Below are 26,282 nucleotides of genomic sequence, written 5' to 3'. Positions count from 1 at the left end.
GTACTCTTCCTCATCCAGACTCTTAATGTTATTTTCGTGGGGCATCTTGATTCCTTCAGTTTTCACTACTTTTCCTTGTTTGATAGTAAGTGTGGCACATTTGTCCAAGCCAAACTCCATAACAATATCTTGGCTATATATATGGACAGTGTTGAGCAGCAATTCTATTTCAGATGATGTTTTTCCATACAGCTTCAGATCATCCATGTAAAGGAGATGGGATAGTCTGGTAGATGTTTTTGATATTTGATAGCCATGTCTTGAGTTATTCAGTATTGTTGACAGAGGAAACAGTGCAATAAGAAATAGTAATGGTGACAATGAATCTCCTTGAAATATTCCTCTCTTGATATTAACCTCTCCCAGTCTCTCACCATTGATCTTCAACTGTGTCTTCCATTGTGCCATCATTCTTTGCACAAATTTTCTGATGTTTCTACTGACTCCTGTTATTTCTAGGCACTTGATTATCCAGTCATGTGGCAGAGAGTCAAATGCCTTTTTGTAGTCAATCCATGCCACATTCAGGTTGGTCTTCCTTTTCTTGCAGTTTTCCAAGATCATTTTGTCTATTAGGAGTTGATCTTTTGTTCCTCTGCTATTGGGGAAGTTTCCTTTCTGTTCAGGTAGAAAGAGATTGTTTTCAACTAGATGCTGTTGTACTGCATCAGCTACCACACCAGTTATAATTTGAAAGTTGTTGGTAAGCAGGTAATTGGCCTGTAGTTGCCTGGTGTTGCCCCTTTTGCTGGATTTTTCATTATTAGGTAGGTTTTCCCAGTTGTTAGCCACTTTTCAATTTCTCCTCCTTGTAGTATATTGTTGAACTGCTTGGCAATGAGTGGGTGTATAACAGTTAGATGTTTCAACCAAAACCCATGCAGTTCATCTTCACCTGGTGCTGACCAATTTTTGATTTTCTTTGCTCTTTTTTCTACCATTTTTGTTGGTATTACTAGTTCTTTCATTTCAACTTCTGTTTTATTTGCATCCACCTCTTTTAACCAAGCCGCATCCTTGTTGTATTTCTTTGGGTTATCCCATATCTGCTTCCAGAAGTGCACTGTTTCTTCCTTGTCAGGTACTGACTGATTCTTTGCAGTTTCTCCATTGATGGATTGGTAGAAACGTTTCTGATTGGATTGAAATTGGAGGTTCTGCTTATAGTTTGCAATTCGAGCTTCATATCTACTGATTTTCCTGGCTATAGCTGTTATTTGTTGCTTTATTATTTCCAGTGCTTCCTTGATCTTCCTTGTTTCTAAGTGGTATTTCTTGATTAGGTATTCTTTGGTCTTCTTGTTCTTCAGCTTCTTTTCTTTCATCTGTTCTAGCTTGCTTGCATGTGATCTTAACTTGCTGATCTTATTTTCTAGTTTAACTTTCCATTTTTGTGGTGCACTATTTGTTTGTTTTTTTTTTCTTTGTTGATTTTGCATCCCAGGTATTCAGTTATAACTGCAGCTGTGCTGTACATTAGTTGGTTTGTTTCTTGCAGTGAACTGGTGCTTATACTTGATATTGCAGTATTTGTATCTTTTAATTCTTGTGCTAGCTGTTTCTTTGGAACAAGTTTCAATGTAGGCAGCCTTATTCTGTTGTTTTTGTGCTGTTCTAGATGCTCAGTTATTCTTTGTTTCAATTCTTTTATTTCTTTAGTTAGAGGGTTTTGTTCTTCCTGAGGTTTCCAAATGAGAACAGTTGTATATCTCTGCTGGAATCCTTCACTGCCAACTCCCCCTGGTTTGCCTCTACATTTTGAATTACTTCTGGTAAGGCTTTGATTTCTTTGCCCTGGACTTGATCTGTAGTAACAAATCATTATTTCTTTATTTTTAATCACTGTGTATCTGCAACGGGTAAACACCTTTTCTTCCACTAGTTCTGCAGCTGCTGGCCCTGGTTGCTCAGCCAACAGTCCTGAGTCCTGTAACCCATTTTTCACCAGATATCCAGGAACTCCAATATCCAGCGCGGACCTTGTTAACCCGGGCGACATCCAAGCCAGTATGGCATTCTGAAATTTACATCTCACCATATTTTTTATGGGAGAGACACTCTTTGTCTGACTCCTCTGATGAGACCTGTCCAGTATGGTTATTATTATTATTAATATTATTATTATTATTATTACTATTATTATTTTTCAGTACCATTGTAATTTCGAATGGTCACTAAACAAATGGTTGCAAGTTTAGGATTACCTGTAATATGACTCAGGTTAATGTAGTACATGTGTTGTTTTCATAAGGTATCAGGGATAAAATGAATCATGCTGTATTTCTTTCCTAGAAATGCTACAGTTGCCTTCAAGCATTTCTAGTCAAGCTATTACTTCACCTAAACCAGTATCATCAATACTAAGTGGCTATAAATACTTCTTCAAAGTTTCAAGTGTCTTTTTAGAGAACATCAAATTTCCTGCATATAAAATGGGTGCTCTCCCACATACATTGTAACCAGAGTGGAAATGAATATATATATATATATATATATATATATATATATATATATATATATATATATATATATATATATATATTGTTTAGGTAAAATATCAAATGTAAGCAAGCCAGTAAAGGTTGTACATGTCAATAAAAATTGTACATGTTGCTATATTCTAGATGTGAAAATACTTCTGAAAAGCTTCAATAATTAACATTAGGGGCCATTGTAAGATGAAATTTTAGGATAAGTAATTTGGGGAAACAAAAATAAGGTAAAGATAATTAGATGTGACAAAGATGTTGCTATATTTGCAGAGGCAGATATTGTTTTTATTAAGAGTTTATTTAATTGATTTATGGCGGCAAGCAATTTACTATGCATATCCGAATTTGCAATGGAACTCAATTAGAGATGATTTTTTTGAAGACAAACTGATTCCTGGTAACCTGAAAGCGTCGTTATTTATCTGATTGCAACTGCTTGGTTTAGACAGACGAAGGAGCGAACTGGGATTATCTAAGTCTTTTTAAATTAATTATGCGTGCTTGGGTTACACAGATGTAACAAACTTGTCTTGATATTTTGCAATAAAAGACCGCTCAGCAATACATTTCTCCCTATGCATATACAGTACTAAAAAAAAACCTTTCCTCTAGACTAGTGCAAATAAATCTGGCAGTTTTGCACAGCCCTTACTTTTAGTATCTGAGTACGCCGACACTCCCACCTCAATTTTTGAAAAAAAGCTACAGGAAACGCTTGAAACGCCGCTCTACCTTTTTCTATGCCTTTGTTTTCCTTTCGACGGAAGAGCGTTCCTTAAAAAAGGAACCAGAAAGTTTGATTGGCATGCTCGCAGCCAATCAACAATGAGTTCGATCCGGAGTTTTGGCGCGTGATTATTACAATAATGGTCTGTTGGTGTTTTTGGCGTCCCGTAGAAGAAGTTGTTGGAAGTCTCGTCTTCCTCGGGCTTTAAAATTATTTCCCGCTGCTCCTTATGCGAAGGCACCGTTCTTTTTTTCTCCCTGGGTTCTTCTCATTTGTTCAGTCCCCCCCGCCCCCTTCCGTAGTTTCAAGCTACCGAAACCTTTGGGCCTGTGAGTTCTCCTTTCCTTCCAATTCAGTACTCGCGCTTCAATCTCGGTGCTCGGGCCTGTCATGGCTCTGGTAGCTGGTGTCATCCGTCGGCTAGATGAGACGGTAGTGAACCGTATTGCAGCCGGAGAGGTCATCCAGCGACCCTCGAATGCCATTAAAGAGATGATCGAGAACTGGTAATGCGCCCAGTGGGTCCTGGGGTTGGTTGCTCCTAATAGTTGTAGGGAAGCAAGGCGTGCATACTATCCTACACTGGCAAAAATAGTTCTTATCGTGGAATATTTAAATTACATCTACTGTATTATTGCACTATGTATGTATGTATGTATGTTTGTTTGTTTTCGGGCGGGTTTGAGGGTAGTATAGAACGTTCTGTCTTACTGAAAAAAAAATAAAAATTGTCCTACATTCCCATAGAAAAAGTACGAGAGGTAGCAGGTAGTGTGAGAAAGAAACTCAAAATAACCCCGCCTTGAATTTGTTGGGACAGAAAAATTTGAACAGGCTTTCAAGAGTCATGTCAGGCCTTCAAGATGGGGCAGGTCAGAAAAGAGACACAAATTCCAGGAATGTTATTTTATTATTTTATTTTATTGTGCTCAGTACATTAACTGAAACTAGAAGCCTATCCAGGTTTCTTTCTGGCCCATTTTATGCTGAACAAAATCAAGGTGGAATTATTTCGAGTTTCTCCCTTTTTTCTTTTATTTCTGAACTGTTATTTTTTCCAAATCCCTTCTTAACAACTCAACCCATCACATGCTGTTGTGAGGAAAATAGGAAAAGGAAAGTGTGTTGGATATGTTCTCTGCCTTGTATTATTTGTAAAAATAATAAAGGCAAGATGTAAGTAAATAAATAAAGCTCTTTCCTTCACTCGGTTGCTCTCTCATACTTTGCCCAAGGTCAGCTCTAAATTCCCTTACACTTATATAAGTTGTTAAGTGGTCCATAAGTATTAGGGAAGAAGGTTTCATTCAAAATAAATTTATAAATACGTGTGTATAGCTTTATGTTACTGAAAAGGAAAAAAGGTCCAGTAACCATTCAGAATGTGATGGAATGTGGAGATGGAAAAATTGCAGAGGGGCTGGGGTAATGGTGACAACAGCATTGTGACTTTCTGCAGCACATTCCAGCGAGAGGCCTAAAACAAGCTACTGGTTGGGGGAGAATAGATTGTACCCTATTTAGAATTTTCATGCACCTATTCTAAACATTCACATAGAATGTCATAGGACCGGCAGTGTCTCATTACAATATATTGGTTGTCTTTTTAGTTTAGATGCTAAAGCCACCAACATCCAGCTGACAATTAAAGATGGTGGTTTAAAGCTTATTCAGGTACAAGACAATGGTTCTGGAATTAGGGTGAGTAAAGTACTTGATTGTTTAGAAACTAAACTTTATATAAAAAGATATTTAAAAAACACTGATTTGTGGTTTTCTTTTATAGAAGGAAGACTTGGATATTGTGTGTGAAAGATTCACTACAAGTAAACTGCAAACTTTTGATGATCTAGCTAGTATTTCTACATATGGATTTAGAGGTGAGGTATGTTGAGATGGATACTACAATCCACAATTTTTGTGGTTCTGTTTTTTCCCTTTCAATCTAATATATTGGTTCCTAAGAGATTCCAGAAATAGTTACAAATACTTATATGTGGCTTGTCAAAAAGATGGAGTAGGGATGTAATGATATGCATAATAACTCCTTGGCTTCTTTATAGTTAGCCATCAACTTACAGCCATTTTAACTATTGTCCAGAATTATGGACAATTATAATACCATTTAAAAGGGTATTTTGTGGCCCATAAAGCATTTTCAGTCATTGGAAAACATTGCATTGTCATCCTTATAGTTCACTTGATTGTGATTTGGTTGCTTTGCAATCTGTTTGCTCATATGACCGATTGGCAAGCTCCCCATAATCATGATTGCTATTTTCAATCTTCTGTCCTGTTTACCCAGAAAAATCTGGAGAAGCCATCAGGGAATGTTGCAACATGCTGCCACCTGCTGAAAGGAAAACTTTCTCTTTGGGGGCTGGCTGAAGAAGTCACCTGCCAAGGGGAGCTGAATTCCTTTGGCAGAATGCAGAAATGGAGCTGAAATTATGAATATTTCATCTCCATTCCTGCACCTGGCTGAAGGACTTATAATACATACACAGACGGAAGCTGAACTTCTTCAGCAGACAGCTCTTTCACCAGCCCTTAGAGAGGAGAAGTCAAAATCTATGTCGAGAGTAGAGAGGGAGTGTGAAGAAGGAGTGTAGGTGCCTCAGGCAGGAAAGGATCAGCACAGACCTCATGCTAACATGTCTTTGCTCAAGGCCTGAAAATCCTGCTTGGATTTCACTAGGGACGATTGTCAGCACCTGAATGGAGGCTCCAATGGTCTCTCCCACCCTAGATTCCTTATCTGGGACTCCATCTGCTTAACAACCAATGATATTGCTTAATAAGCAAAACTGACAGTACAGGGATTGTAATTCTTTACCTAAGCAGTCATCTGGGCTGCTTGCTTAATTTAGGCTTTAATTTTGGCTTTAAACTCAATGATTGAGTTTCTGATCCCAATTGTCATAAGTTGAGGACTACTTGTAAATAGATTTAATTCCTGACTCTCCTTCAGGAATTCAGAGTTAATATTGCTAGCTGCCAGTTGAAAAAATTTAGAATCCCAATATTTTAGAAATCATTCCTTCTGTCTTCATAACTTTTGCTGAACATAGTTTTGCATACACACTCATTGCACAATATCCACAACTAAGGGAATCTAACTCCATTGTGATTTGGCTTTTCTGCATATTTAGGTAATTCAAAGATTAACTTAATGTTCATTAAGTAAAAAGTTGTTTATATTTCCTTATGAAATAGATATAGAATTATTAGCCATTATTTGAAAAATATAACAGATAAAGCATAGAGAATGTTGGTTGAAAGCAGTGAAGTGTCATGTTTATATGGAGTAATATTGCTTTTAAAACTGAACTTCTTTTCTCTAGGCATTGGCTAGTATAAGTCATATTGCTCATATTACTATAACTTCTAAAACAGCTGATGGAAAATGTGCCTATAGGTAGGTATAATTAATATTTAACTTTTCATTTGTATCACTCAATTGTATCACTCTGGACTATGTATTATTTATTAAAGTTGTAAAGCTGCCTGACTCCAGAGTTACTTTGAGCTGCTTATAGTATTAAAAATAGTTCAAAGCAACATAGCCAACAAAAGAGAGGGCAATTAAATACACAAACTGAAACACAGAATTTTTTTTACTTCCCAAGTTTTTTATTTTCCAATATTACATTTACTTGAAAAGTAGCGTTGAGTATCTAAGTCTTCTGTTATGGCATTTGGTTGTTTCACTTTCTCTATAGAATTCTGTATAGATGATTCTTTGGTTGAAGTCATAGTTTGAGTTTGCATATGCAGACTTATACGGAGAGTTTGGATAATCGCTTTTAACGTACAAAGAATTTGTTCCTGTTCTTCCTCTGTAAGAGAAATCCATTCCTGTTCTTCTTCCATTGTAGTATATTAAAGTAAAAAAAAACTTACAGTCAGAAAGTCCACCAAGTCAGGAGCTGAGCTAAGTTTCTTGCAGCTGGTGCTTCAAGTTTGCTTTATATCTTATCTAGTTTCAAACCTGTCAACAAGTCTCTCTTAAAGAATAGCAGGTTACAGTCTCAAATTTAGCCACCAGATGTCATCTCAGAGTTAGTTGGATCTTTTCAGTCCCCCCCCCTCTATTTTAAGGAACCCCCCCCCAAATCTTCAATAATAAATAGAGTAGAATCAGAGAGAAAAAATAGAGAATAGAAAGTTACAAGTCTTATAATCCACCAATTTTAGGAAATAGAATTCCAATTAGGATCCCAGTATTTTTCCAACGTTTTAAACTCTTGAGTGGTTGATCGCAGCTGTTTCTGAAAGGAGGGCTAAAATCCCCCTTCCCTCACCACAGGGGAGAAAGTACTTTAGCAGCTTATGCAGGTAATTAAGTAATTAGGATGTAAGAGAGGCAGATCTCACTCAGTCTCTTCCATGCTGCTTTAAAGTTGCCAAATAGTAAATGCGACTTCGGCTGTTAGCAGCCTAGGGACAAGCCATATTTCTATGGCTGGTCCTTTTGTCCACTGATTTGAAGGGATTGCCAGCTCTAATTGGAGAGTTGCTGCTCTCCCACGATCCAGAGAAAGCCCCTCCTTGCTGGTTGCCTCTTCGGGATGACTTTCGGCCCTTTTCAGGGGCCTCCAGCAATGCGAAATTGAACGGGGGGGGGGGGGGTAGAGAGCAAATCTCTCAGTTGTCCATGGTAGCCACATGAAAAACCGGAAGCCCCTGAAACACAGAATTGTTGAATAAGAGGCATATCATATAGTCTAGCTTAAAGCTTGGGGAAGAATCAGATTTTAAAGCGCTAAGAGAAGTATTAGTATTTAAATAAAATGAATAAAACAATTTATTAACACCACTAATAGTACCATTGAAAATCTAGGAGACTCTTGAGAAAAAAATAATATAAAACAAAAGATTCTAAAAATGCTAATGTATGTGCATAGAATGTTAAAATCCTGAGATACATTGTGACAGAAGAGGAATGTTTCCGGTTCAGTGTTTAACAATAGCAGTTTCTCACTACTATAGAAACTCAGTTTTAGAGATCTATTTCAATACCTTTGAATTTGACTTCATGCTTGTATGGTCTTCTGAAGTTGCTTTATTGTTTAATTTGAAATCTAATAGCAATATATTTTATTAAACATTTCTAACAACCTCTATCTATATCTGGACTTGGACTTTAAAATCCAAGAAATTATTCCATCTATTGATTCCTATCCCACCTATTCAGTTGTCTTTGCCAAAGAAAGCCTTTGCAGAAAGACACTTTTTCTAAATGGTTATTAACTACAATTACTGCTCATACATAGAGAAATGGACTAAATGGGAGAGTTTATTCCAGGGGTGTCAAACTCAATTTCATTGAGGGCCGCATCAGCATTGCGGTTGCCCTCAGGGGGCTGGATGGGTGTGGCCAGGGTGGGTGCAGCCTACTGGGTGAGTGTGGATGGAGTTGGTGTGGCCTACTGGGTGGCTATGGCCAGCTCTACATCATTCATGTCAAGGGTGCCTGTGGGGGCCTGGGCAGGAGTGGGACAGATAAGAGGGACTCTGGCAGAAGGGGGTGGGACCAGGGCAAGTGCCAAGGCATGGTCCACTGGAGGAGCCTCACTGTTCCTCTCAGGCCATGCGGGGGGGGGGGCTGGATGGTGGTGCGGTCTGCCCAGAGCCCTGGGCAGCAGAGGTCAAATGCCCAGCCTGGCCCTTGAGCACCCGCGGCACCAAGCCCAGCCCCACTTCCTCAAGGCTGCTGCTCAAGGTTCTCCTGGTTCCTCGCTGTTTCCAGACAGCCTTGTGGAGCTAAGACTGAAAGCATTTGAGCATAGATGGCCACCACAAAATTGTACATTGGCTCCCGGCTGGTCTGGGCCAGGGCCAAGGCAGAGATGGCCATTCCCTCATTGTTTCCAGGATGGCTTCATGGGCCACATGAAACCATTTCACGGGCCACATCTGGCCCCTGGGCCTTGTGTTTGACATGTCTGGTTTATTCTTTTCTCTAGGTCAGTGGTGGCAAACCTATGGCACGGGTGCCAGAGGCGGCACTCGGAGCTCTCTCTGTGGGCACACATGCCGTTGCCCCAGCTTTGCCTCCCCCGCAACCCCCTCCTCACCACCACCCCCTGGAGGAGAGTCGGCCCCAAGCGTGGCCCATACAGAGCAGCACAGCCAAGGACATGGCAGCCAGGCAGCGTAGACAAGACTCTGCCCTCACACCCCATCACACACAGTTGATGCTGTGGGGCGTGGACAGAGGCCATGGTCACCATGGCACTGTCTGGGCGATCTGTGGTGGGCCCTGGAAGCAATAAGTGGCCCTGTGAGCAGGTGGAGCAGGGTCGGGGCAGGGGGTGGAGTGGGAGCAGGGCCAGTTTTTGAGCACTCGGTCTCTAAAAGGTTCACCATCACTGCTCTAGGTGTTGGCTAGTATAAGTCATATTGTTCATGTTACTATAACTTCCGATAGAGCTAACCCAGTCAAAAATAAACAACCTAATACTAGATCTGGCCATTACCAAAATGAGATATTTGGGACTGGACCTCCACCCCAAATTCTTTATCTTTTTGACTCTGAGTGCCATGAGTGGCACTTTAAAGATCTTCCTGGACCCACAACTCCTTTGCACAGATTCTTCTGGTGCATCAGTTGTGTCCTTTTCTGCACCAGGAGGCCTTACTCATGGTCATTCATGTCTTGCTCACCTGCTGTCTAGGTTACTTCAGTATTCTATACATGGGGTTGCCCTTGAAGACCATCCGTAAACTTATACTACTCTAGAATGCAGCAGTGTGCACAGTAATGGGACTCCTAGGTTGGCCCAGATAACACATCTGTTATATGAGCTGCATGGCTTCCAATTTCTTGGTGCAATTCAAGGTGCTGGTCATCACCTTTAAAGCTCTATATGGGTTTTTTGCAAGTTCATCTTTCCCTAAGGACATCTGCCCATCTTACCCGGTCAGATAGGGTTGGCACACTCCTATCCCCTTCCCTGAAGTACAATCTAATGTGAGGTAGGAAGTGTGCTTTTTCCATGGTAGTTCCTTTTCTATGCAATACCTTGTTCCCTGGTGTGCAGCAGCCCTTTAACTTTTAGCCTTCCCTAAGCTTTAAAGCGCGGCTGTCAAACTCGCCACGTCAAATAATGTGTCGCGACATAATTGCGACTCTTTTTGCATTGCTGGCAATGGGGTGGGTGCAGCTTCGGTATGATAAAACCAGCCCATGGGCCGGCAGTTTGACACTCCTGCTTTAAAGTCTTGGGTTTCCCCCCAGCTTTGGGAGAGGATTAGATGATGACAGGTTGACATGGATTGGTACCAAGATTTTATTGTTTTAATGTTTTATGTTTTAACTGTAAACGTTTTATAGTTTTTAAAATGATTTTTTAAAAATTTTGATTAAAATTTGAGCTGCCCAGAGTTGGCTGGCAGATGGACAACTATTAAAGGTTTTAAATAAGTAAATAAATAAATGTTATTGGGTGTTTGGCTAAGAATACATCATTTTGCATTGTTATGCATTTGTCATTGAACAGTACAGAAATCTAAGGACAAAAACCTGTACTGAAAAGAGCATATTGCATTAATAAAAATGGCAGTTGTAAAACACATGTCCTGAAAGGTGTGGTTAAAGTGTGTAGCAGTGTTTGAAAACAGAAAATATTGATTCCTTAACATTTCAACTATTTTCAAACAACTTTATTTCCTTTTAGCGGCATGTAATATTTAGGTTAAACTTTTTCAGGATGTTGTTTGTAAAGCTTATTGGTAACAATGGTTTTTTGGTACTTTCTAAAGTAGTCCAAGCTATAGCTAATATCTATTCTCTGAGCCAATTATACAAATTTCTTTTAAAGAATTCTCCTTTTCCCTGCCAGCCCATTTAATATTATTTTAATTAATTTGAGAATAAATAGCTATATCTATTAGTGGTAACAATTATTTTTTCCAGGAGCTTTGTGACTCATATTAGCTCAGTTAAACTGTTTCTGTTTTTAATAAAGCTGCTAAGATATAGTTTTGCTTCTCTTTGGCCTTACAAAGATTAGAAAGTAGCAGTGGTGAAAGTTGTATTGTTCTTGAAAGTTGTAATACGAGAGATAACTCTGTTTTATTTTACTACCAGGGCAAATTACTCTGATGGAAAAATGAAGAGTGTTCCAAAACCATGTGCAGGAAACCAAGGAACCCAGATCACAGTAGGTTACTTCCATTTTTAATTTTTATAATTCTGGAGCAGCCACATTCCCACCTTGTCCAATATCTTTACACTCCAGTACCAACTTTATTGTAGTTTATCACAGCAGGAAGGCATCATTGTAGACAGCTGGGAGTGGAGAGTTTGCTCTGGTTAGCCTCAGACATGTTTTTTGAAGCAGCTGTTATCACTGAAAACCATGGTGGCTAATAAGAGTATCCCTTTTCAGTAATAAACCTTTTAAATTATAATATTCAAAAAAAATGATGTGCAGATCGCTTATCGGAATCTGATCTTTTTATAAACTTGAATTAATGCCTAATTTCTGACTAATTCCATCTGGTACAAAATATCTCAAACACAAAATGTATACAGTTCTTTGTGGACTTTGTAATAGAAAGTGATACTCTTCTTTCTCCCTTCACACATGTATGTATGTATAAACACACACTGTTTATCTGTCACAGCATTGTCACCCTAAAAATCTTAGTTCAAACAATGCAGGCCAGTGATACTGGAGGATCCAATATGAGAGAATGTTAAAATGCATGCTGTATTTATTTCATTAACTACTGTTTTACTCAGACTGTTCAGACTGATACGCTTTGTGAATAATAGTGAGATTTCATAATAAGTGCAAATCTGGTATAGGATAATAGTTGAAATAGCAGATAAATTGTGGAATATTGAACTCCAACAATTTTGACTTAAGATAACTAAACAGAAATAAGTTCTAGAACTCTTCTAGAAGAAACAGGAAAATAACAATATTTGATAGTACTTTTGAAGAAAGGTACATATATCCTTATTGAGTATACTAAAAATACAAGCACTGAAATATCTGAGATTATATAAATATTGCAGCAAAAACAGATTATGCCAAATATTGAAAAGTAATCTTAAATCAGAACTTGAATAGAAAAATATATAAATGACTAGTGATAGCTACTTTAATCCATTATTCTTTATGAGAGGCAATGCTGAGTGTAATTTGGATTAAACTATTATTTGAAAAAACTTCCTGCTTTTTATTACACCACAACCAGAAACTTTTTCAATTAAATTATATCATCTTGTATTCATAGTGTATTGCAATTGGTATTTGTAGTAATATAGAAGTTCCATGTAAAATCAGAGACTGAATTTAAATACAGTGATAGGCTGCTTGATGACAGCATTCAATTATTTTTTCTGGACCTTGTAGGGAGAAACAATATTCTGGGGTCCTAGAAAACATTGGGGCAAATAGAGAAGACAGAACAGGATTAAATGGAGCAAGATAAATTAGGTGAATACCCTATGTGTTTGGCAGAATTACCTTTCTTGTGCTTCACAATAAAATACTATTATGTAACCCTTACTTTGGTTTTGAATTATTTGTTTGTTTGTATTAAACTCTGTTGTTTCTTTCCATAGGTTGAGGATCTATTTTACAATGTAGCCACCAGGAGAAAAGCTTTTAAAAATCCTAGTGAAGAATATGCAAAAATACTGGATGTTGTCAGCAGGTGATGTATTTAAAATGAAGATTGTCATATTCTATCTGTGTCTTGCTTTTTGTTCGATTGGAATACTTTTTTTTCTTTTAGCTAAGAATTATATCTTTGATAAATTAATAATCCATATAGTAAGTGAGATGATTTTATGATATATAGCTGGATCATAAGCTTGAGAAGATAGTCTCTAATTGTTGAGGAGAACTCAAAAACAATTGGTACAAACATTCTAAAGTAACTGTAAAAGCATTAACACTAATTGACCCAGTGAGATTCTTCTGTTTTCATAGTTGTAAAGCCAACAAAGACTGCCCAAAAAAATAGAACATTTGTTCTGAATCATATAGTTGATTACAAGTTATTAAACATTCCTCAGAATGTGCTTATTTAGTTTTAGATCTTATGTTATGTTAAAAAATTACTTGTTCCACTTCATGATTGTTGCTTTGTAGGCAGTGAAATCCAGTATTTGATGCTATGATACCTGCTTACGTTTACCATATATTACCAAACATGGGGAAAAGATGTTCTATTCCATTCTATGTCAGCCATGTATCTTCCATCCACTTTTTATGGATTAGGCCTTACTCAAATTCATTTCATAAATAAAGATCAGTTTACACATGCTTCACTAATAGTTTTTTCAATGTCTATTTGGCTATCTACATTAGTTTTTCTTTTTATGTATTCCGCACGCCAGGTATGCCATTCACAACTCTGGCATCAGTTTTTCTGTTAAAAAGGTAAAACATATTTTTTCTTCAATATTGCTAAAATAGTATTATATCTGAATGTTTAATAAAATAGTTAAAAAACCTCTAGTGAGTAAATGTGTAGGTCAAGCTCATTTTAAAAAGTATAAGAGATTATTTTTGATTTCAGAGTCTTTATGAGCTTAATTATTTCAAGTAACATTATTTATTAAGGTTCCTTAAATCTACATTCTAGTAAACGTGTAGGAACAAAATCTGAATATAGATAGATGATTCTAATAGCTTGCATGTGTACGTACATGGATGTCATGTTAATGTTCTCAGAACTAGGTTGTTTTGAATTCACAAAGTCCTTGCCAACCAGTCAACTTCCTCCATATCTCCTGTACTAATGGAGTTATCTAGCATAATAAACATTTGCAGTCCCCAAATCTAGCTTAGACAACTCTAAAAACATACCAACCTACGACCACAACAAATTCTATAATTGATTAGAGAGTACAACTTAATACTGTAGTACTTAGTACTCTGGTATTAAGTACAGATTTATGACTGTTTGATGGTCTAGAATTACAATGTCCTCAGCAAGGGTACTTTATGGCCCATAAGGCATATTGCACTACTACCACCTGTGTGGTCATGTAATTGCGATTTGGGTGCTTTACAACCTATTGGCAATTACAATCAATTGCTATGTACCCTATGAACACGTGATCACTATTTGCAATATTCTCTGCCAGCTTCCCCAGAAACTATGTGGGGAAACGGCAGGCAATATTGCAAGTTGCTGCCATCTGCCAAAACAACACCCTCTTGTCTCTGGGGATTGGCTGAAAGAGTTGTCTGATGAGTGGAGCTAAACTCCTTTGGTGGGTGCAGAAAAGTTCATATCCCAAAGGTCTTTCAGCCCACCAAAACAGTTCCTTTCCACACATAGAGAGGAGCTGAATTTGGCAAGCATTTCTTTCACTGCAACCATTTAATGTTCTGGGAGATCACTTAAAGATTGCCATCAGGAGTGCAAAGCGGTTGCATGGGTGTTTTGCTTAATTATTGTGTTGTTCAGCAACTGATACTGCAGTCTTAGTTGTGGCCATAAGATGAGAGCTACCTGTAGATATAAAGTACTCATTGAAGCATACAGAGGAAGAGCTGTTTAATAGTTGGACTGAAAATTAACAGCCAGGTAGGTTAGAAAGGAAAATATTAAAAAATATCAATTTCTAAGCTTTTATCACCAAAATAATTCAGAAAGACCTTATTTTTCCTCTTTATTATGTTTTCTGACAAAAAGTATATTTAAAAAAGCAAGCACAATGCTGCCAAGTCTACAATAGAAATGCTATAGAACTGAGTAACTTTAGTCCTTATATTAAGAATGGGGATATTTACAGGAATTGCATAGCTCAAGTACCCTAAATCAGATATATACAAATCTATTGATTGACACTTCATTGGCCAGAGAAGAAACCTGCTGAAGCTTGTGACCAGATTGTTTAATTGTTCTAGTTGAAAGCAGCTCAGAAACCACTGAGGTGATTTTTATCTTTTACTGGTTTTATTTTTTTAACAGATGAGATCCTGTATGAAAAGAGAAAGGGAAAAATAATGCTAGAGCAAAGGTTGGGTGAAGAAAAGGAGAAAAGACTCCAGGGAAAGGGACGTGAATGAGCAAATCAATGACAGAAGTTTGATTGTTGATTGTTTTCAGACAATCAAAAGAGTAGCATCTGTTGCCAGTTTTTTCTCCTGGTTTTCAGTAACAATGTACAGGTAGTCCTCAACTTATGACCACAATTCAGCCCAAAATTTCCAGTGCTAAACAAAACAGTTGTTAAATGTGTTTTGCCTCACTTTATGACTTTCTTGCCCCAGTTATCAAGTATTTCACTGCAATTGTTAAATTAGTAATGTGGTTATTAAGTGAATCTGGCTTCCCCGTTAACTTGTCAGAAAGTCACAAAAGATGATCACATGAACCATCATAAATATATGCCATTTGTCAAGTCCCCAAATTTTGATCACATGACCATGGGGTGCTGCAAAATTGTAAGTATGAAAAAAGATTATAACTCACTTTTTTCAGTGCCATTATAGCTTTGAATGGTCACTAAATGAATCATAGTAAATCTAGAACTACCTGTAATTTATTCTGGTTTCTACCACATGCCCATCCTTACTCGTTCAAAATTGCCAAGTATCAGAAAGACTAGCCATTGATACAAGTTTGGGAGTGGAGGGAAAAAGGCCTTAAGTCCTTTGCTATCTTATGGGAGAGTGAATTTACACATATAAAAAGGGATTTTATAAATAGAGTAAGCCATATTAGAAGGAAAAGATTGCACCCAATATTTTCCCAAAGTGTGACAGAAAGAGATACATTAATTGTATTGAGTAGCCTATATATATGTGGTATATGTGTACATGGTTGACATTTAAAAGCACAGATACTATTCCAAATTTTTTGCTGTCATCTTAAACTGTATTAAAGAAAGCTCAAGGATATATGTTTCCTGGGTGATTTGTTTCTGTTACATAATATAAAAGATGATTAATTCTCTTGTACTTAATACCGTGTTTCCCCCAAAATAAGACCGGATCTTACATTATTTTTTGTTCCAAAAGACACATTAGGGCTTATTTTCCAGTTAGGGCTTATATTCTAGCAAATACGGTACTAAATTTGTCTGTCTGGCTGACAATCTTAACAGGTTTATTTTGGGGTGGAGCTTATATTAGGAGCATCCTGAAAAATCATGCTAGGGTTTATTTTCCGGTTGGCTCTTATTTTTGGAGAAGCGCAGTAGCTACAGAAAGAGAGTAAGCTTTAGGTAATATAAAAACATTTCTAACAAGATACGCTGAAAGTTGGTTCTTCAAAGTCAAGAATAATGATGACATTGCTTTGATAAAATTAGGAATGAAAGAAAAAAATTAAGCTTTCGTGTGAGAGGTTATATATGATGCTTTTTTTTTAGTGTAGGGATCCTTAAACTGCTTTCTCAGAAAAAGATGATTTTGCAAGTAAAATGGTTGTAGAGGATGCACAAAATCCCAGGGAAATTCTGTGAATTTCTGTTCATCTACTTTTTCCATATATATTAAAAACATTGCTATCTTCTGCTTTGTAGCAAGGCGATACAGTTGCAGATATAAGAACACTGTCAAGTAATACAACTATCGACAATATTCGGTGTGTCTTTGGAAATGTTGTTAGCAGGTATAGTTACCATAAAAAGTGGTCTAACTTATAATCTAATTATTAATCTAATTATTATAATATAATTATTACTATGCCCATAAATTGAGTGTAGCATGATGTACTGGCTCACATGCTATACTAGGTGGAACGTAAGTTCAAGACATCTTCAGTCTTAGAAATTCACGAGAGGACCAGGCATTAGCTATTAACATACGGTATCTCTCAAGGGTGCCATTGTGAGGAAATTTGGAGGAAGAAATGTTTTCTATGCCATAAGAATTGCTGGAAGAATGGTGGCATATAAATTCTACCACTTAAAATAAATAATCCTGAGAGCTAAAAATGTTGAAAAGTGGTAACTTGTGGAAAATACAATAGATGAGCAATCAAAAAATGTATTGGAAATAGTGGAAAGTATTGTTTATGCCATCTCAGGTCCTGGTGAAATGATGAGATATAATTCAATTTTATTTTTTTAGAAAATCAGGTTTTAGTACATGCCACCTGCTGAGATAGCTAAAGATGATTTCTTCTATTGTGTCTCTTTTCTGGAGAAAGCTGTTCGGCTGTGCTGAAAGAGATGATTAGATTAAAAAAATCAGGCAGATGTGCCTTTCATGAATTGTTGGATCTATTTCAAACAAAACATCCTTAACTTTTAACTTTTCAATTCTTTGAAGTTTTTCTTTATAGTAATTGGAAGACTCCCATAATCAAACAGATAACACAGAAAACAAGGTTTATTATTTTTTTTCCTGTAGAATTATTCTAGTGATCAGAGTGAGACTGTTCCTTATTACTGAAATGGTAGTTATAGTTTTGGGCTAAACAGTTGCTATTTCTGTTAAGCTAACAGAAGTAGGCTTAAATAGAATATATTATTTATTTATGCAGACTGACTTGTTCTTAGTAAATTTGATCATTTGAGGTTTTTTGTAATGCTTAATCTGGCCCTATTTTTCCCTTGAAAAGTCTCCTGACTTTTAATTTGGTTTAATGGTTAAGGCACCAGGTAGAAATCAGGAGACTGAGTTCTATATCTCCCTTAGGCGTGGAAGCTGGCTGATGATTTTGGGCCAGATACTTTCAGTCCAATCCACCCCATAGGTGGAGAAAATAGGAAGAAGGACTATTATGAATGTTCACCACTTGAGTTATTTATAAAAATAATAAAAGTGAGATATAAATAGGTAAATAATAGTTGGTTAAGACTCAAATAAGGCTCCTTGTATCTGTCGCTGTTCTGATATTCACTAGTTTGGACCTGATCGTACTATCATCTACACCTGAGATCAGAATCATACTGTCTGTAGGTACAATGTATCACCAGGCAATCGTTCTGGGGTTTGCAAAGCCTTTTATTTTTCCCACGTTTATAAAATACTTATTTTTTAATTTTTTTAAAGAAAGCTTTATTTGCTGGAAAATAGCGGGCTAGTTTCCCTGCTTTCATCCTTTTCCCTTTTCTTTTTCTGCCATAGGAAAATAATGCAGCTACTGAAGTCCAAAACTATGTTGTTTGCCAGCCAACCAAACAGCAAATTTGTATTTAAGAGTAAACAAATTAATTTTAGTTTAATTTATTTAAGACCATTTGGAACAATTGGCTTGGCTGTTTATAAAACAGGTTATGGGTTCAAAGCAACATTATTTTGCAGTTCTCCCAAATGTTTTATAATAATATATAAATGTTTCAATAAGTACAAAAGGATTTGAAGTTTGAGATCACTGATTTATACTAATTATCTTTCGTTAACTGATTTTTTTGAGCATGATTGGAATAATTTTTATTTTTCTTCATTGATAAAGTGAATTGACTATTCTAAAACAAGTAATTCTTTGGTTTTCTTGCATATGCAAAAGTAGGTGGAAGGGAAGGTCACTTTGAAGCCTATGAAAGGCTAGATCATTATAGTCTGGTTATAATTTAAGTGGGCTACTGTATGCTTCTAAAAACAATTTAGGGTAATTCCCTAAAATTGTACATCACAAAGAAAAAAAGTACTCCATTTGTACTTCTATGGAGGTATGAAAATAACAATAAAAAGATGTATCTGAAAGTAGGTTTATTTTGTGAGTAAGGAACATTGACTCACAGAGTGTGCAGAGTGATCTTAATTACTCTATTATATCTAAAATGGTTAATTACTGGTTAGTGGTAGTAATAATCTAGAATGAAATAACAGTTGGAAGGGACTTGGGAGGTCTTCCAGTCTAACCCTCTGCTCAGGCAGGAAACCCTATACTATTTCAAATAAATCGTTGTTCAATCTCTTCTTAAAAACTTCCAGAGTTGGAGCATTCGCAGCTTCTGGAGGAAAGTTGTTCCCCTGATCGTTAAAGATATAGAAGATGTAATTAGTAATCACTTATTTGGGATTAAAGACTATAGAAAATAGTGGAATCATGAGCAGAATATGTGTTACATATTTAATAGTTATTAATTACAATAGTTTCAGTATGTTCTTAAGGATGTTTTATTGAAAAAACAAAAGGAAGACTAATTTCTATTTAAATATATTTAGAGAATTGATTGAAGTGGGCTGTGAAGATGCAACATTGGCTTTTAAAATGAAAGGTTTTGTAACGAATGCAAACTATTCCATGAAGAAGTGTATCTTTTTACTTTTTATAAATGGTAAGTACAAATATATTCACTTCCTATTTTCACTGAATGTTTAAGGGATATTTTCACTCATTAAAGGCCAATTTTTGTTATTAACTCCATCCTGAAACTACTGGATATTTTTTTCTTCCACATAGTTCATCTGTATGAAGTTAAACTTTCTAAAAAAAAATAGCAATAACTATAGCACTGAATCTCAATGAAATAACATGATTTGAAGGTGAGGAAGAAAGCTCCAATTCCTGTTTTTGCATTACAACCATGAACCTCTCCAGAAGAATACAATTTTTAAAAAAAGGAAAAGAAAAAAGTGTATACATTTTTGGAATATGACCCTTGATGTGTTTCTGAACGCCCAGTGTAGTCTTCAGCTAATTATGCAACTTTGGTCTAAGGCAGTGGTTCTCAACCTGTGGGTTGGGACCCCATTTGGGGTCGAACGACCATTTCACGGGGGTCGCCAAATAACGCAGTCCGCCATTTTTCCCCCCTTTTCCTTAGCTGTGCTACTCCCTTTTATTCTGTTGGCTTTTGAAAGCCAATAGAATAGACTCTCTTGAATAGAGTCTAATTCTATTGGCTTTCAAAAGCCAACAGGAATTGTCCAGGCTGTCTCTGCCCTGCTGAGCCCGCCAAAAGTCCCATTCTGCAAACAGTGCTGCACCAGTTGAGTAGTCCTCGATTTACAGCCGGTTGAGTAGTCCTCGACTTATGACCGGTTGGGGTCGCGGCATTAAAAAGATTGAGAACCACTGGTCTAAGGAAACAAGGTCTTGAATCGAGGTATAAGTTGATTTGATTTAATACAATTAAGTTCAACCATATTAAATATTGAGGAAAACCAACATAGGCTGATAATTACATTTCTAATATGAATATTTAATTAATATTGCTCTAGCATAAGGAGGGCCTAAGGACACTGGATTTACTATGCATCCAGGCAAAGAAATCATAAATAAGAAAAGAAAATCACAGTCATGGCAGAATCACTATGTTCGGTGATTTAGAAAGAAATATAACCTGTTTACCAAATAAATAGATCTTAATTAAAATATATGTTTTGGCAAAATAGATAATTCTTTTTAATCATACTTTCACTGGGTAAATCTTTATGCATAGGTTTCATGATGATGGTTCTTAACTGTCATTAAAACAAACTGATTTTGGTTCCAAGTCATTGAGTTTGTCTTTAAGAATATTTGTTGAATGTGATGTCATGATTACATAAGATTGTTAAGAACATTTTTACAATCAAAAATCTAAAATTTTATTATATATTGAGTATAGGTTTTTTTTTTTTTGCTTTCTAAACAATTTTCTTTATTGAAAATTTTTATTTTTTAAAACATACAATCATTTATAAAAATACAATAAAATTTTAAAATAGAGAACCCCCCCCTTACCCTCCCTCCTACCCCCACCCCCCCTCCCTTCACTTCCCAGAGCAGAGTACAGGGTTAAGAAAAAAAGAAAAAGAAAATTATAATAATTAAAAAAAAAGAGAAAGAAAAAAAAATATAATTAACCTTTAACTCCATAACTTATAAAACAATTCTCTATAATATTTGATATTCATTCATAAAATAAATAAAACTTTTTAATTCCATATTTTTTCTGAATATAATCTATCCACCTTCCCCATACAGTAATATATCTTTCTTGTGTATGATCCTTTAAATAAGCAGAAATTTTTGCCATTTCTGCAAAACTAGATACTTTAAATATCCATTCTTCTAAAGTAGGCAAAGAATCTTTCTTCCAATATAGACCTACTAGTAACCTTGCTGCAGTTAATAAATTCAACATCAAAGTAGTATCTTTTTCATTTAAGTCAACAAAAATACCAAGTAAAAATAGTTGAGGAGTAAACTTTATCTTCTTTCTAAAAATCTTTTGAATGTTCCACCAAATCATAATCCAAAAAGCCTTTACTTTTTTACAATTCCACCAAATATGAAAGTATGTCGCATCATTATTGCCACATCTCCAACATTTGGGCTGTATGTTGGAATACATACAAGATAATTTTTTAGGATCTAAATGCCATCTATAAAACATTTTATAAAAATTTTCTCTCAAATTTTGAGCTTGTGTAAATTTAACATTTCTTATCCAAATTATCTCCCATAAATCCAATGAGATCGGCTCCTGTATATTCTGAGCCCATTTAATCATACAATCTTTAACCAATTCTGTTTCCGAATCTAACTCTAATAAAACATTATATATTCTTTTTATATGAGCCGGACCTTGGTTTTTAATCTGAATAACCAATTGTCTATCTTCTAGTGTTATTCCCTCTTTCTTGTCTACAGTCCATCTATCCATTATTTGTAAATATTGAAACCATGACTGTAGAATATTTTGCTGCCTTAATACATCTAGGGATTTCAAATGCCAATTCGAACCAGAACAAATTAACAATTCTTTATATGAAATTTTATCAAAATTTGTCCCCTTAGAGGTTCCCTCAATTGCATGTCTGGGAATCCCCCAGATAGGTATTTTATAATTTAATCTATAATAATACTTCTTCCAAACACGAAGTAAGGCATTCCTCAAAATATGTGATTTAAAAGTCCGATCAACTTTCTTATTAAAAATTAAATATGCATGCCAACCATATATTAAATCCCAACCTTCCAAAAAAAGAATATCCATATTTGTTAAATTAAGCCAATCACTTAACCAAGTTAGGGCGGCTGCATCATAATATAATTTCAAATTGGGTGCCTTAAGTCCCCCTCTTTCTCGAGCATCCTGTAATATCTTAAATTTAACCCTTGGTTTCTTCCCGGCCCATATAAAATTATTGATACCCTTTTGCCATTCCTCCAAATTTGCCTCTTTTTTAAGAATAGGTATCATCTGAAACAAAAAAAGAAACTTTGGTAGAACATTCATTTTTACAGCTGAAATTCTCCCCAACAATGACAATTGCAATTTTTTCCAATCTATTAAATCCTTTTGGACTTTTGCCCATAGTGGTTCATAATTGTTCTTGTACAATTTTCCATTTGAAGCAGTTAGATATACTCCCAAGTATTTAACCTTTTTTACCATCTGAAAACCTGTGGCTTTAATCAAACTTTCCCTTTCTTTAACTGACATATTCTTAGATAATATCTTAGTCTTATAATTATTAACTTTAAAACCAGAAACATTCCCATACTGTGTTATAAGTTCTAATAAACCATCAATCGCCTGATTCGGCTGTTCCAAAATTAAAACCAAATCATCCGCAAATGCCCGCAATTTATACTCATTCTTCCTTATCTTTACACCCTTAACTAACTTCGATTCCCGAATCTGAATCAATAAAATTTCCAATGTTAAAACAAATAACAATGGGGATAATGGACATCCTTGTCTTGTCCCTTTTTGAATATTGAAATTCTCAGTCAATCCCCCATTTACAACAATTTGTGCAGATTGCTGCTGATATATAGCTTTAAGTGCATGTAAAAAATTATCCCCAAAATTCATTTTCTCTACCAAAGAAAATAAAAATTGCCAGTCCAATTGATCAAAAGCTTTTTCAGCGTCCAAAAAGATAAAAGCCACAGGAATCTGATTATTCTTATCCAAGTACTCAATTAAGTTAATAATTTGTCTAACATTATGTTTCATATATCTCCCTGTTATAAATCCTGCTTGATCACTATGAATCAAGTCTTTCATAACCTGCATTAATCTATTTGCCAAAATTTTTGTAAAGATCTTATAATCAACATTCAATAATGAAATTGGCCTATAATTCTTAGGCTCTGTAAGATCCTGATCTTCCTTCGGAATCAGTGATATAAAAGCTCTTTTCCAAGAAGGAGGAACTTGCATACCCAACAAAATACTATTAAAGAGTTCCTTTAGTGGCTCTATCATTTCTTCAGATAAAATCTTATAATACCTAGAAGTCAGTCCATCTGTTCCAGGAGACTTTCCAACCTTTAACTGCTTAATAGCTAAGCCAATTTCCTCCACAGTAATTAAACTATTCATCCCATTTTGTTGTTCCTCTGAAAGTCTAGGAAAATGTACTGATTGTAAATATTTATCTATATCCAAACCCCTTATATTATCACTTGAATATAATTTTGTGTAAAAGTCCAAAAAGCTTTTTTTAATCAAATCTTGCTGAAAAACCTCAGTACCTTTATATTTTACTTTCTCTATAATTCTAGCTTTCTGTTTCTTTCGTAACTGATAAGCCAACCACCTCCCAGGCTTATTCGCATTGCAAAAAGTATTATGTCTCATATACGACAGATTGGTAGCCATCTGATCTGCCATCAACATGTTAAATTGTTCCTTAAGCATCTTTATAGATACCTTTAAATTATTATCAGTAGGGTTAAGAACCAACTCTTGTTCTTTTGATTTGATCTCTTCTTCTATTTCTCTACGTCTTTGTGACCCTTTTTCCCTAAAAACTTTATTCAATTGAATCAAAATTCCCCTCATATATGCTTTACTAGCGTCCCACACCATAGACATCGATGTTCCCTTATTCATATTTATAGTAAAAAAGTCCTTTAAATGTTCTTTACACTTTTGTACGAACTCCTCCCGATTAAATAAGTTCTCATTCAATCTCCAGGATCTTCTATTCCCGTCTTCCGAATATAACTCCATCCACACCGGACTATGATCTGACAATGTTCTAGGAAAAATTTTCACCTTCCTCACTCTAGGGAGGAAGTCACTAGTAATCAAAAAAAAATCAATCCTTGAAAATGACTGGTGTCTATCAGAATAAAAGGTAAAGTCTCTATCACTTGTATTCCTTTCTCGCCAAATATCAATAAGCTCCAATTCTTCCTTCAAATCAAAGAAAGTCATAGGTAATTTAGTTTGAATAAAAGTTTTAGAGGAACTTCTTTTGTCTCTAGTTGGGTCTAAAACCCCATTCCAGTCACCCATCAAAATTACCGATTTATAATCCAACTGAGATATCTTGCCATGCAGCAACTTATAAAATTGTTTCTGTTGTTGATTGGGAGCATATAGTCCAACAATAAGAACCTTTCGGCCTTGTAATAATAATTCCACAAAAAGATATCTTCCTTCAGAATCAGCCTCAATTAGTTTAGCTGAAAAAGTTTTCTTCACATAAATTACCACTCCCCCTTTTTTCCCAGGGGCTGGAGCAGTAAAATGTGTGCCCAGACGGGAATTCATCAAAAATTTAGAATCCTTTAAAGTTATATGAGTCTCCTGCAAACATATCAAATCATTATTATGTTGTTTCAAATAATGGAAAATCTTTCTTCGTTTCTGGGGCACGTTTAAGCCATTAACATTCCAGGTCAGGAACCTGACCATCTCCACCGGCCTGGAGCCTCTGGAGCATGGCCTGCAGATCTGCTGTTGAAGATCTTTTTGGTCTTGCCCCTCCCACAGGCTCTGTAACAACCAAACTTTCACCACTCTTCTGCAACTGCTCTTTTTCTTTACATTTATGGGCAGCTCGTGTCATCCTTTGCTCTTTTATGTCAGAATTCAGTGCAGCTTGTTCCATAACCATCATTGATGAGGCTCCTGCCATAAGAGACTCTTCCGTCATCCTTATTTGTGGAGGTGGTGACAATCTTGCTTTTAAGATAGACTGATAAAAATCTCTTGCTTTGGAAACAGTAGTTAATCTGTGACGTATCCCTTCATAATTTACTATTATTCCTCTTGGAATCTCCCATCTGAACTGAATTTGACGATGTTTCAACTCATCAGACAAGAAAGTAAAAACTTTTCTGGCTCTTAAAATTTTTGGAGGTATCTCTTTTAAAATTATCACGTCTTGATCAGCAATTTGAAAATTTTGTTTGTAAAAAGCCTGTATAATTTCATTACGGATAGATCTTCTAGAAAAATAAATAACCACATCTCTTGGTAGATTTCTCTGTCTAGCAACCCGTGAATTAACTCTAAAATTTTTTTCTATCTCATTCTCAATTATTTCAGGCCGCCAACCAATATTAGGAGCAATATCTTTCACAATAAGCATCTTTAAGTCTTCCTGAGGGTTCTCCCTCAGGCCTCTGATACGCAATGCGTGTTCCATCTCTCTATATTGTGAAATGATTTGTTCATCCTGTGTAATTTCTATCTTGTTCTCTACCTCCTGCATTCTAAATTCCATCCTTGATGCATTTTCAGTAATCTTTTCCATCTGGTCATCAATCCTTTCTATGTGCAGGGCTAGGCCCTGAAAGGCCAGAAGGATATGGTCTCTTACTTGTTTATTCTTTTTCTCCAATAATTCTTCTGTATTAGCCCTCTCTGCAATTATAAGATCTTTTACCTCCTCCTTAATATCCAAGGCATGCTGTTTTAAAGCATCTTGTAAATCATTAAGAGAAATTGCAGGAGGAGGAGGAGAAGGTGGAGGTGATTTTGGTTTCTGAGATGCAGGCTGAGGCATTGGATAAGAAATAGGAACCTTAGGGGCGGGAGGCAGACGTTTTGAAGCCATTTTCTTAAGTTCCAAGAAGAAAGATTCTTATTGAAAAAAAAAAAAGGGCACAGTTCTTTTAAGTGTTCTTAAAAAAAAGAGAAAAAAAAATAGAGAAAAAAAGAGGAAAGAATAAAAGCCAAATTCTTACTTCTTTATTTAAAGAGTTAATCTGTATCCAGGTTTTACTCTGTAATGCAAATCAGGCAAGAAAGACGATCGCCATTTTAGTTTTCACTTTCCCTTTCTTCTAAAGGGAAAGTGAACAAAAGAAAAGGAAGAGGAAACTTGCTGAAGTTAAAGGCACCATCAAACTTAAGCACAGTCTCTCCTGGTCTGCTCCGTCTGCTTTCAAATACTCACAAGCAGCTGGAAAAAAAAGCAGATGTGGAAGCGGCAACTTGCTTCATC

The 26,282-nt window shown here is 36.0% G+C and overlaps 1 protein-coding gene across 4 annotated transcripts in view; it reads left to right on the top strand.

Moving 5' to 3' along the window:
* Positions 1-3,334: 3,334 nt before the first annotated feature.
* MLH1 (mutL homolog 1) overlaps positions 3,335-26,282 on the top strand; it is a 53,866-nt gene continuing 30,918 nt past the window's right edge. For 2 of the 4 annotated variants that reach the window (XR_005555997.1, XM_039336890.1), the window contains exons 1-9: positions 3,335-3,725; positions 4,830-4,920; positions 5,006-5,104; positions 6,564-6,637; positions 11,315-11,387; positions 12,803-12,894; positions 13,583-13,625; positions 16,727-16,815; positions 19,323-19,435. Coding sequence is in view for 3 of the 4 variants with exons in the window: in XM_039336890.1 (XP_039192824.1) it covers positions 3,610-3,725; positions 4,830-4,920; positions 5,006-5,104; positions 6,564-6,637; positions 11,315-11,387; positions 12,803-12,894; positions 13,583-13,625; positions 16,727-16,815; positions 19,323-19,435 (790 nt within the window). In the remaining variant the exon portion in view is untranslated. Of the gene's footprint in view, positions 3,726-4,829; positions 4,921-5,005; positions 5,105-6,563; positions 6,638-11,314; positions 11,388-12,802; positions 12,895-13,582; positions 13,626-16,726; positions 16,816-19,322; positions 19,436-26,282 lie in introns of those variants that run through there. The other 2 variants (XM_039336892.1, XM_039336891.1) reach the window with 2 other exon arrangements.

The sequence above is a fragment of the Crotalus tigris genome, unplaced genomic scaffold, assembly GCF_016545835.1.
Source record: "Crotalus tigris isolate CLP2741 ecotype Arizona unplaced genomic scaffold, ASM1654583v1 scf7180000017666.379230911805:20528666, whole genome shotgun sequence".
NCBI classification, from domain to species: Eukaryota; Metazoa; Chordata; class Lepidosauria; order Squamata; family Viperidae; genus Crotalus; species Crotalus tigris.
Note: the sequence above shows the minus strand (reverse complement) of the source record. Positions and strands in the feature narration are given on the sequence as shown.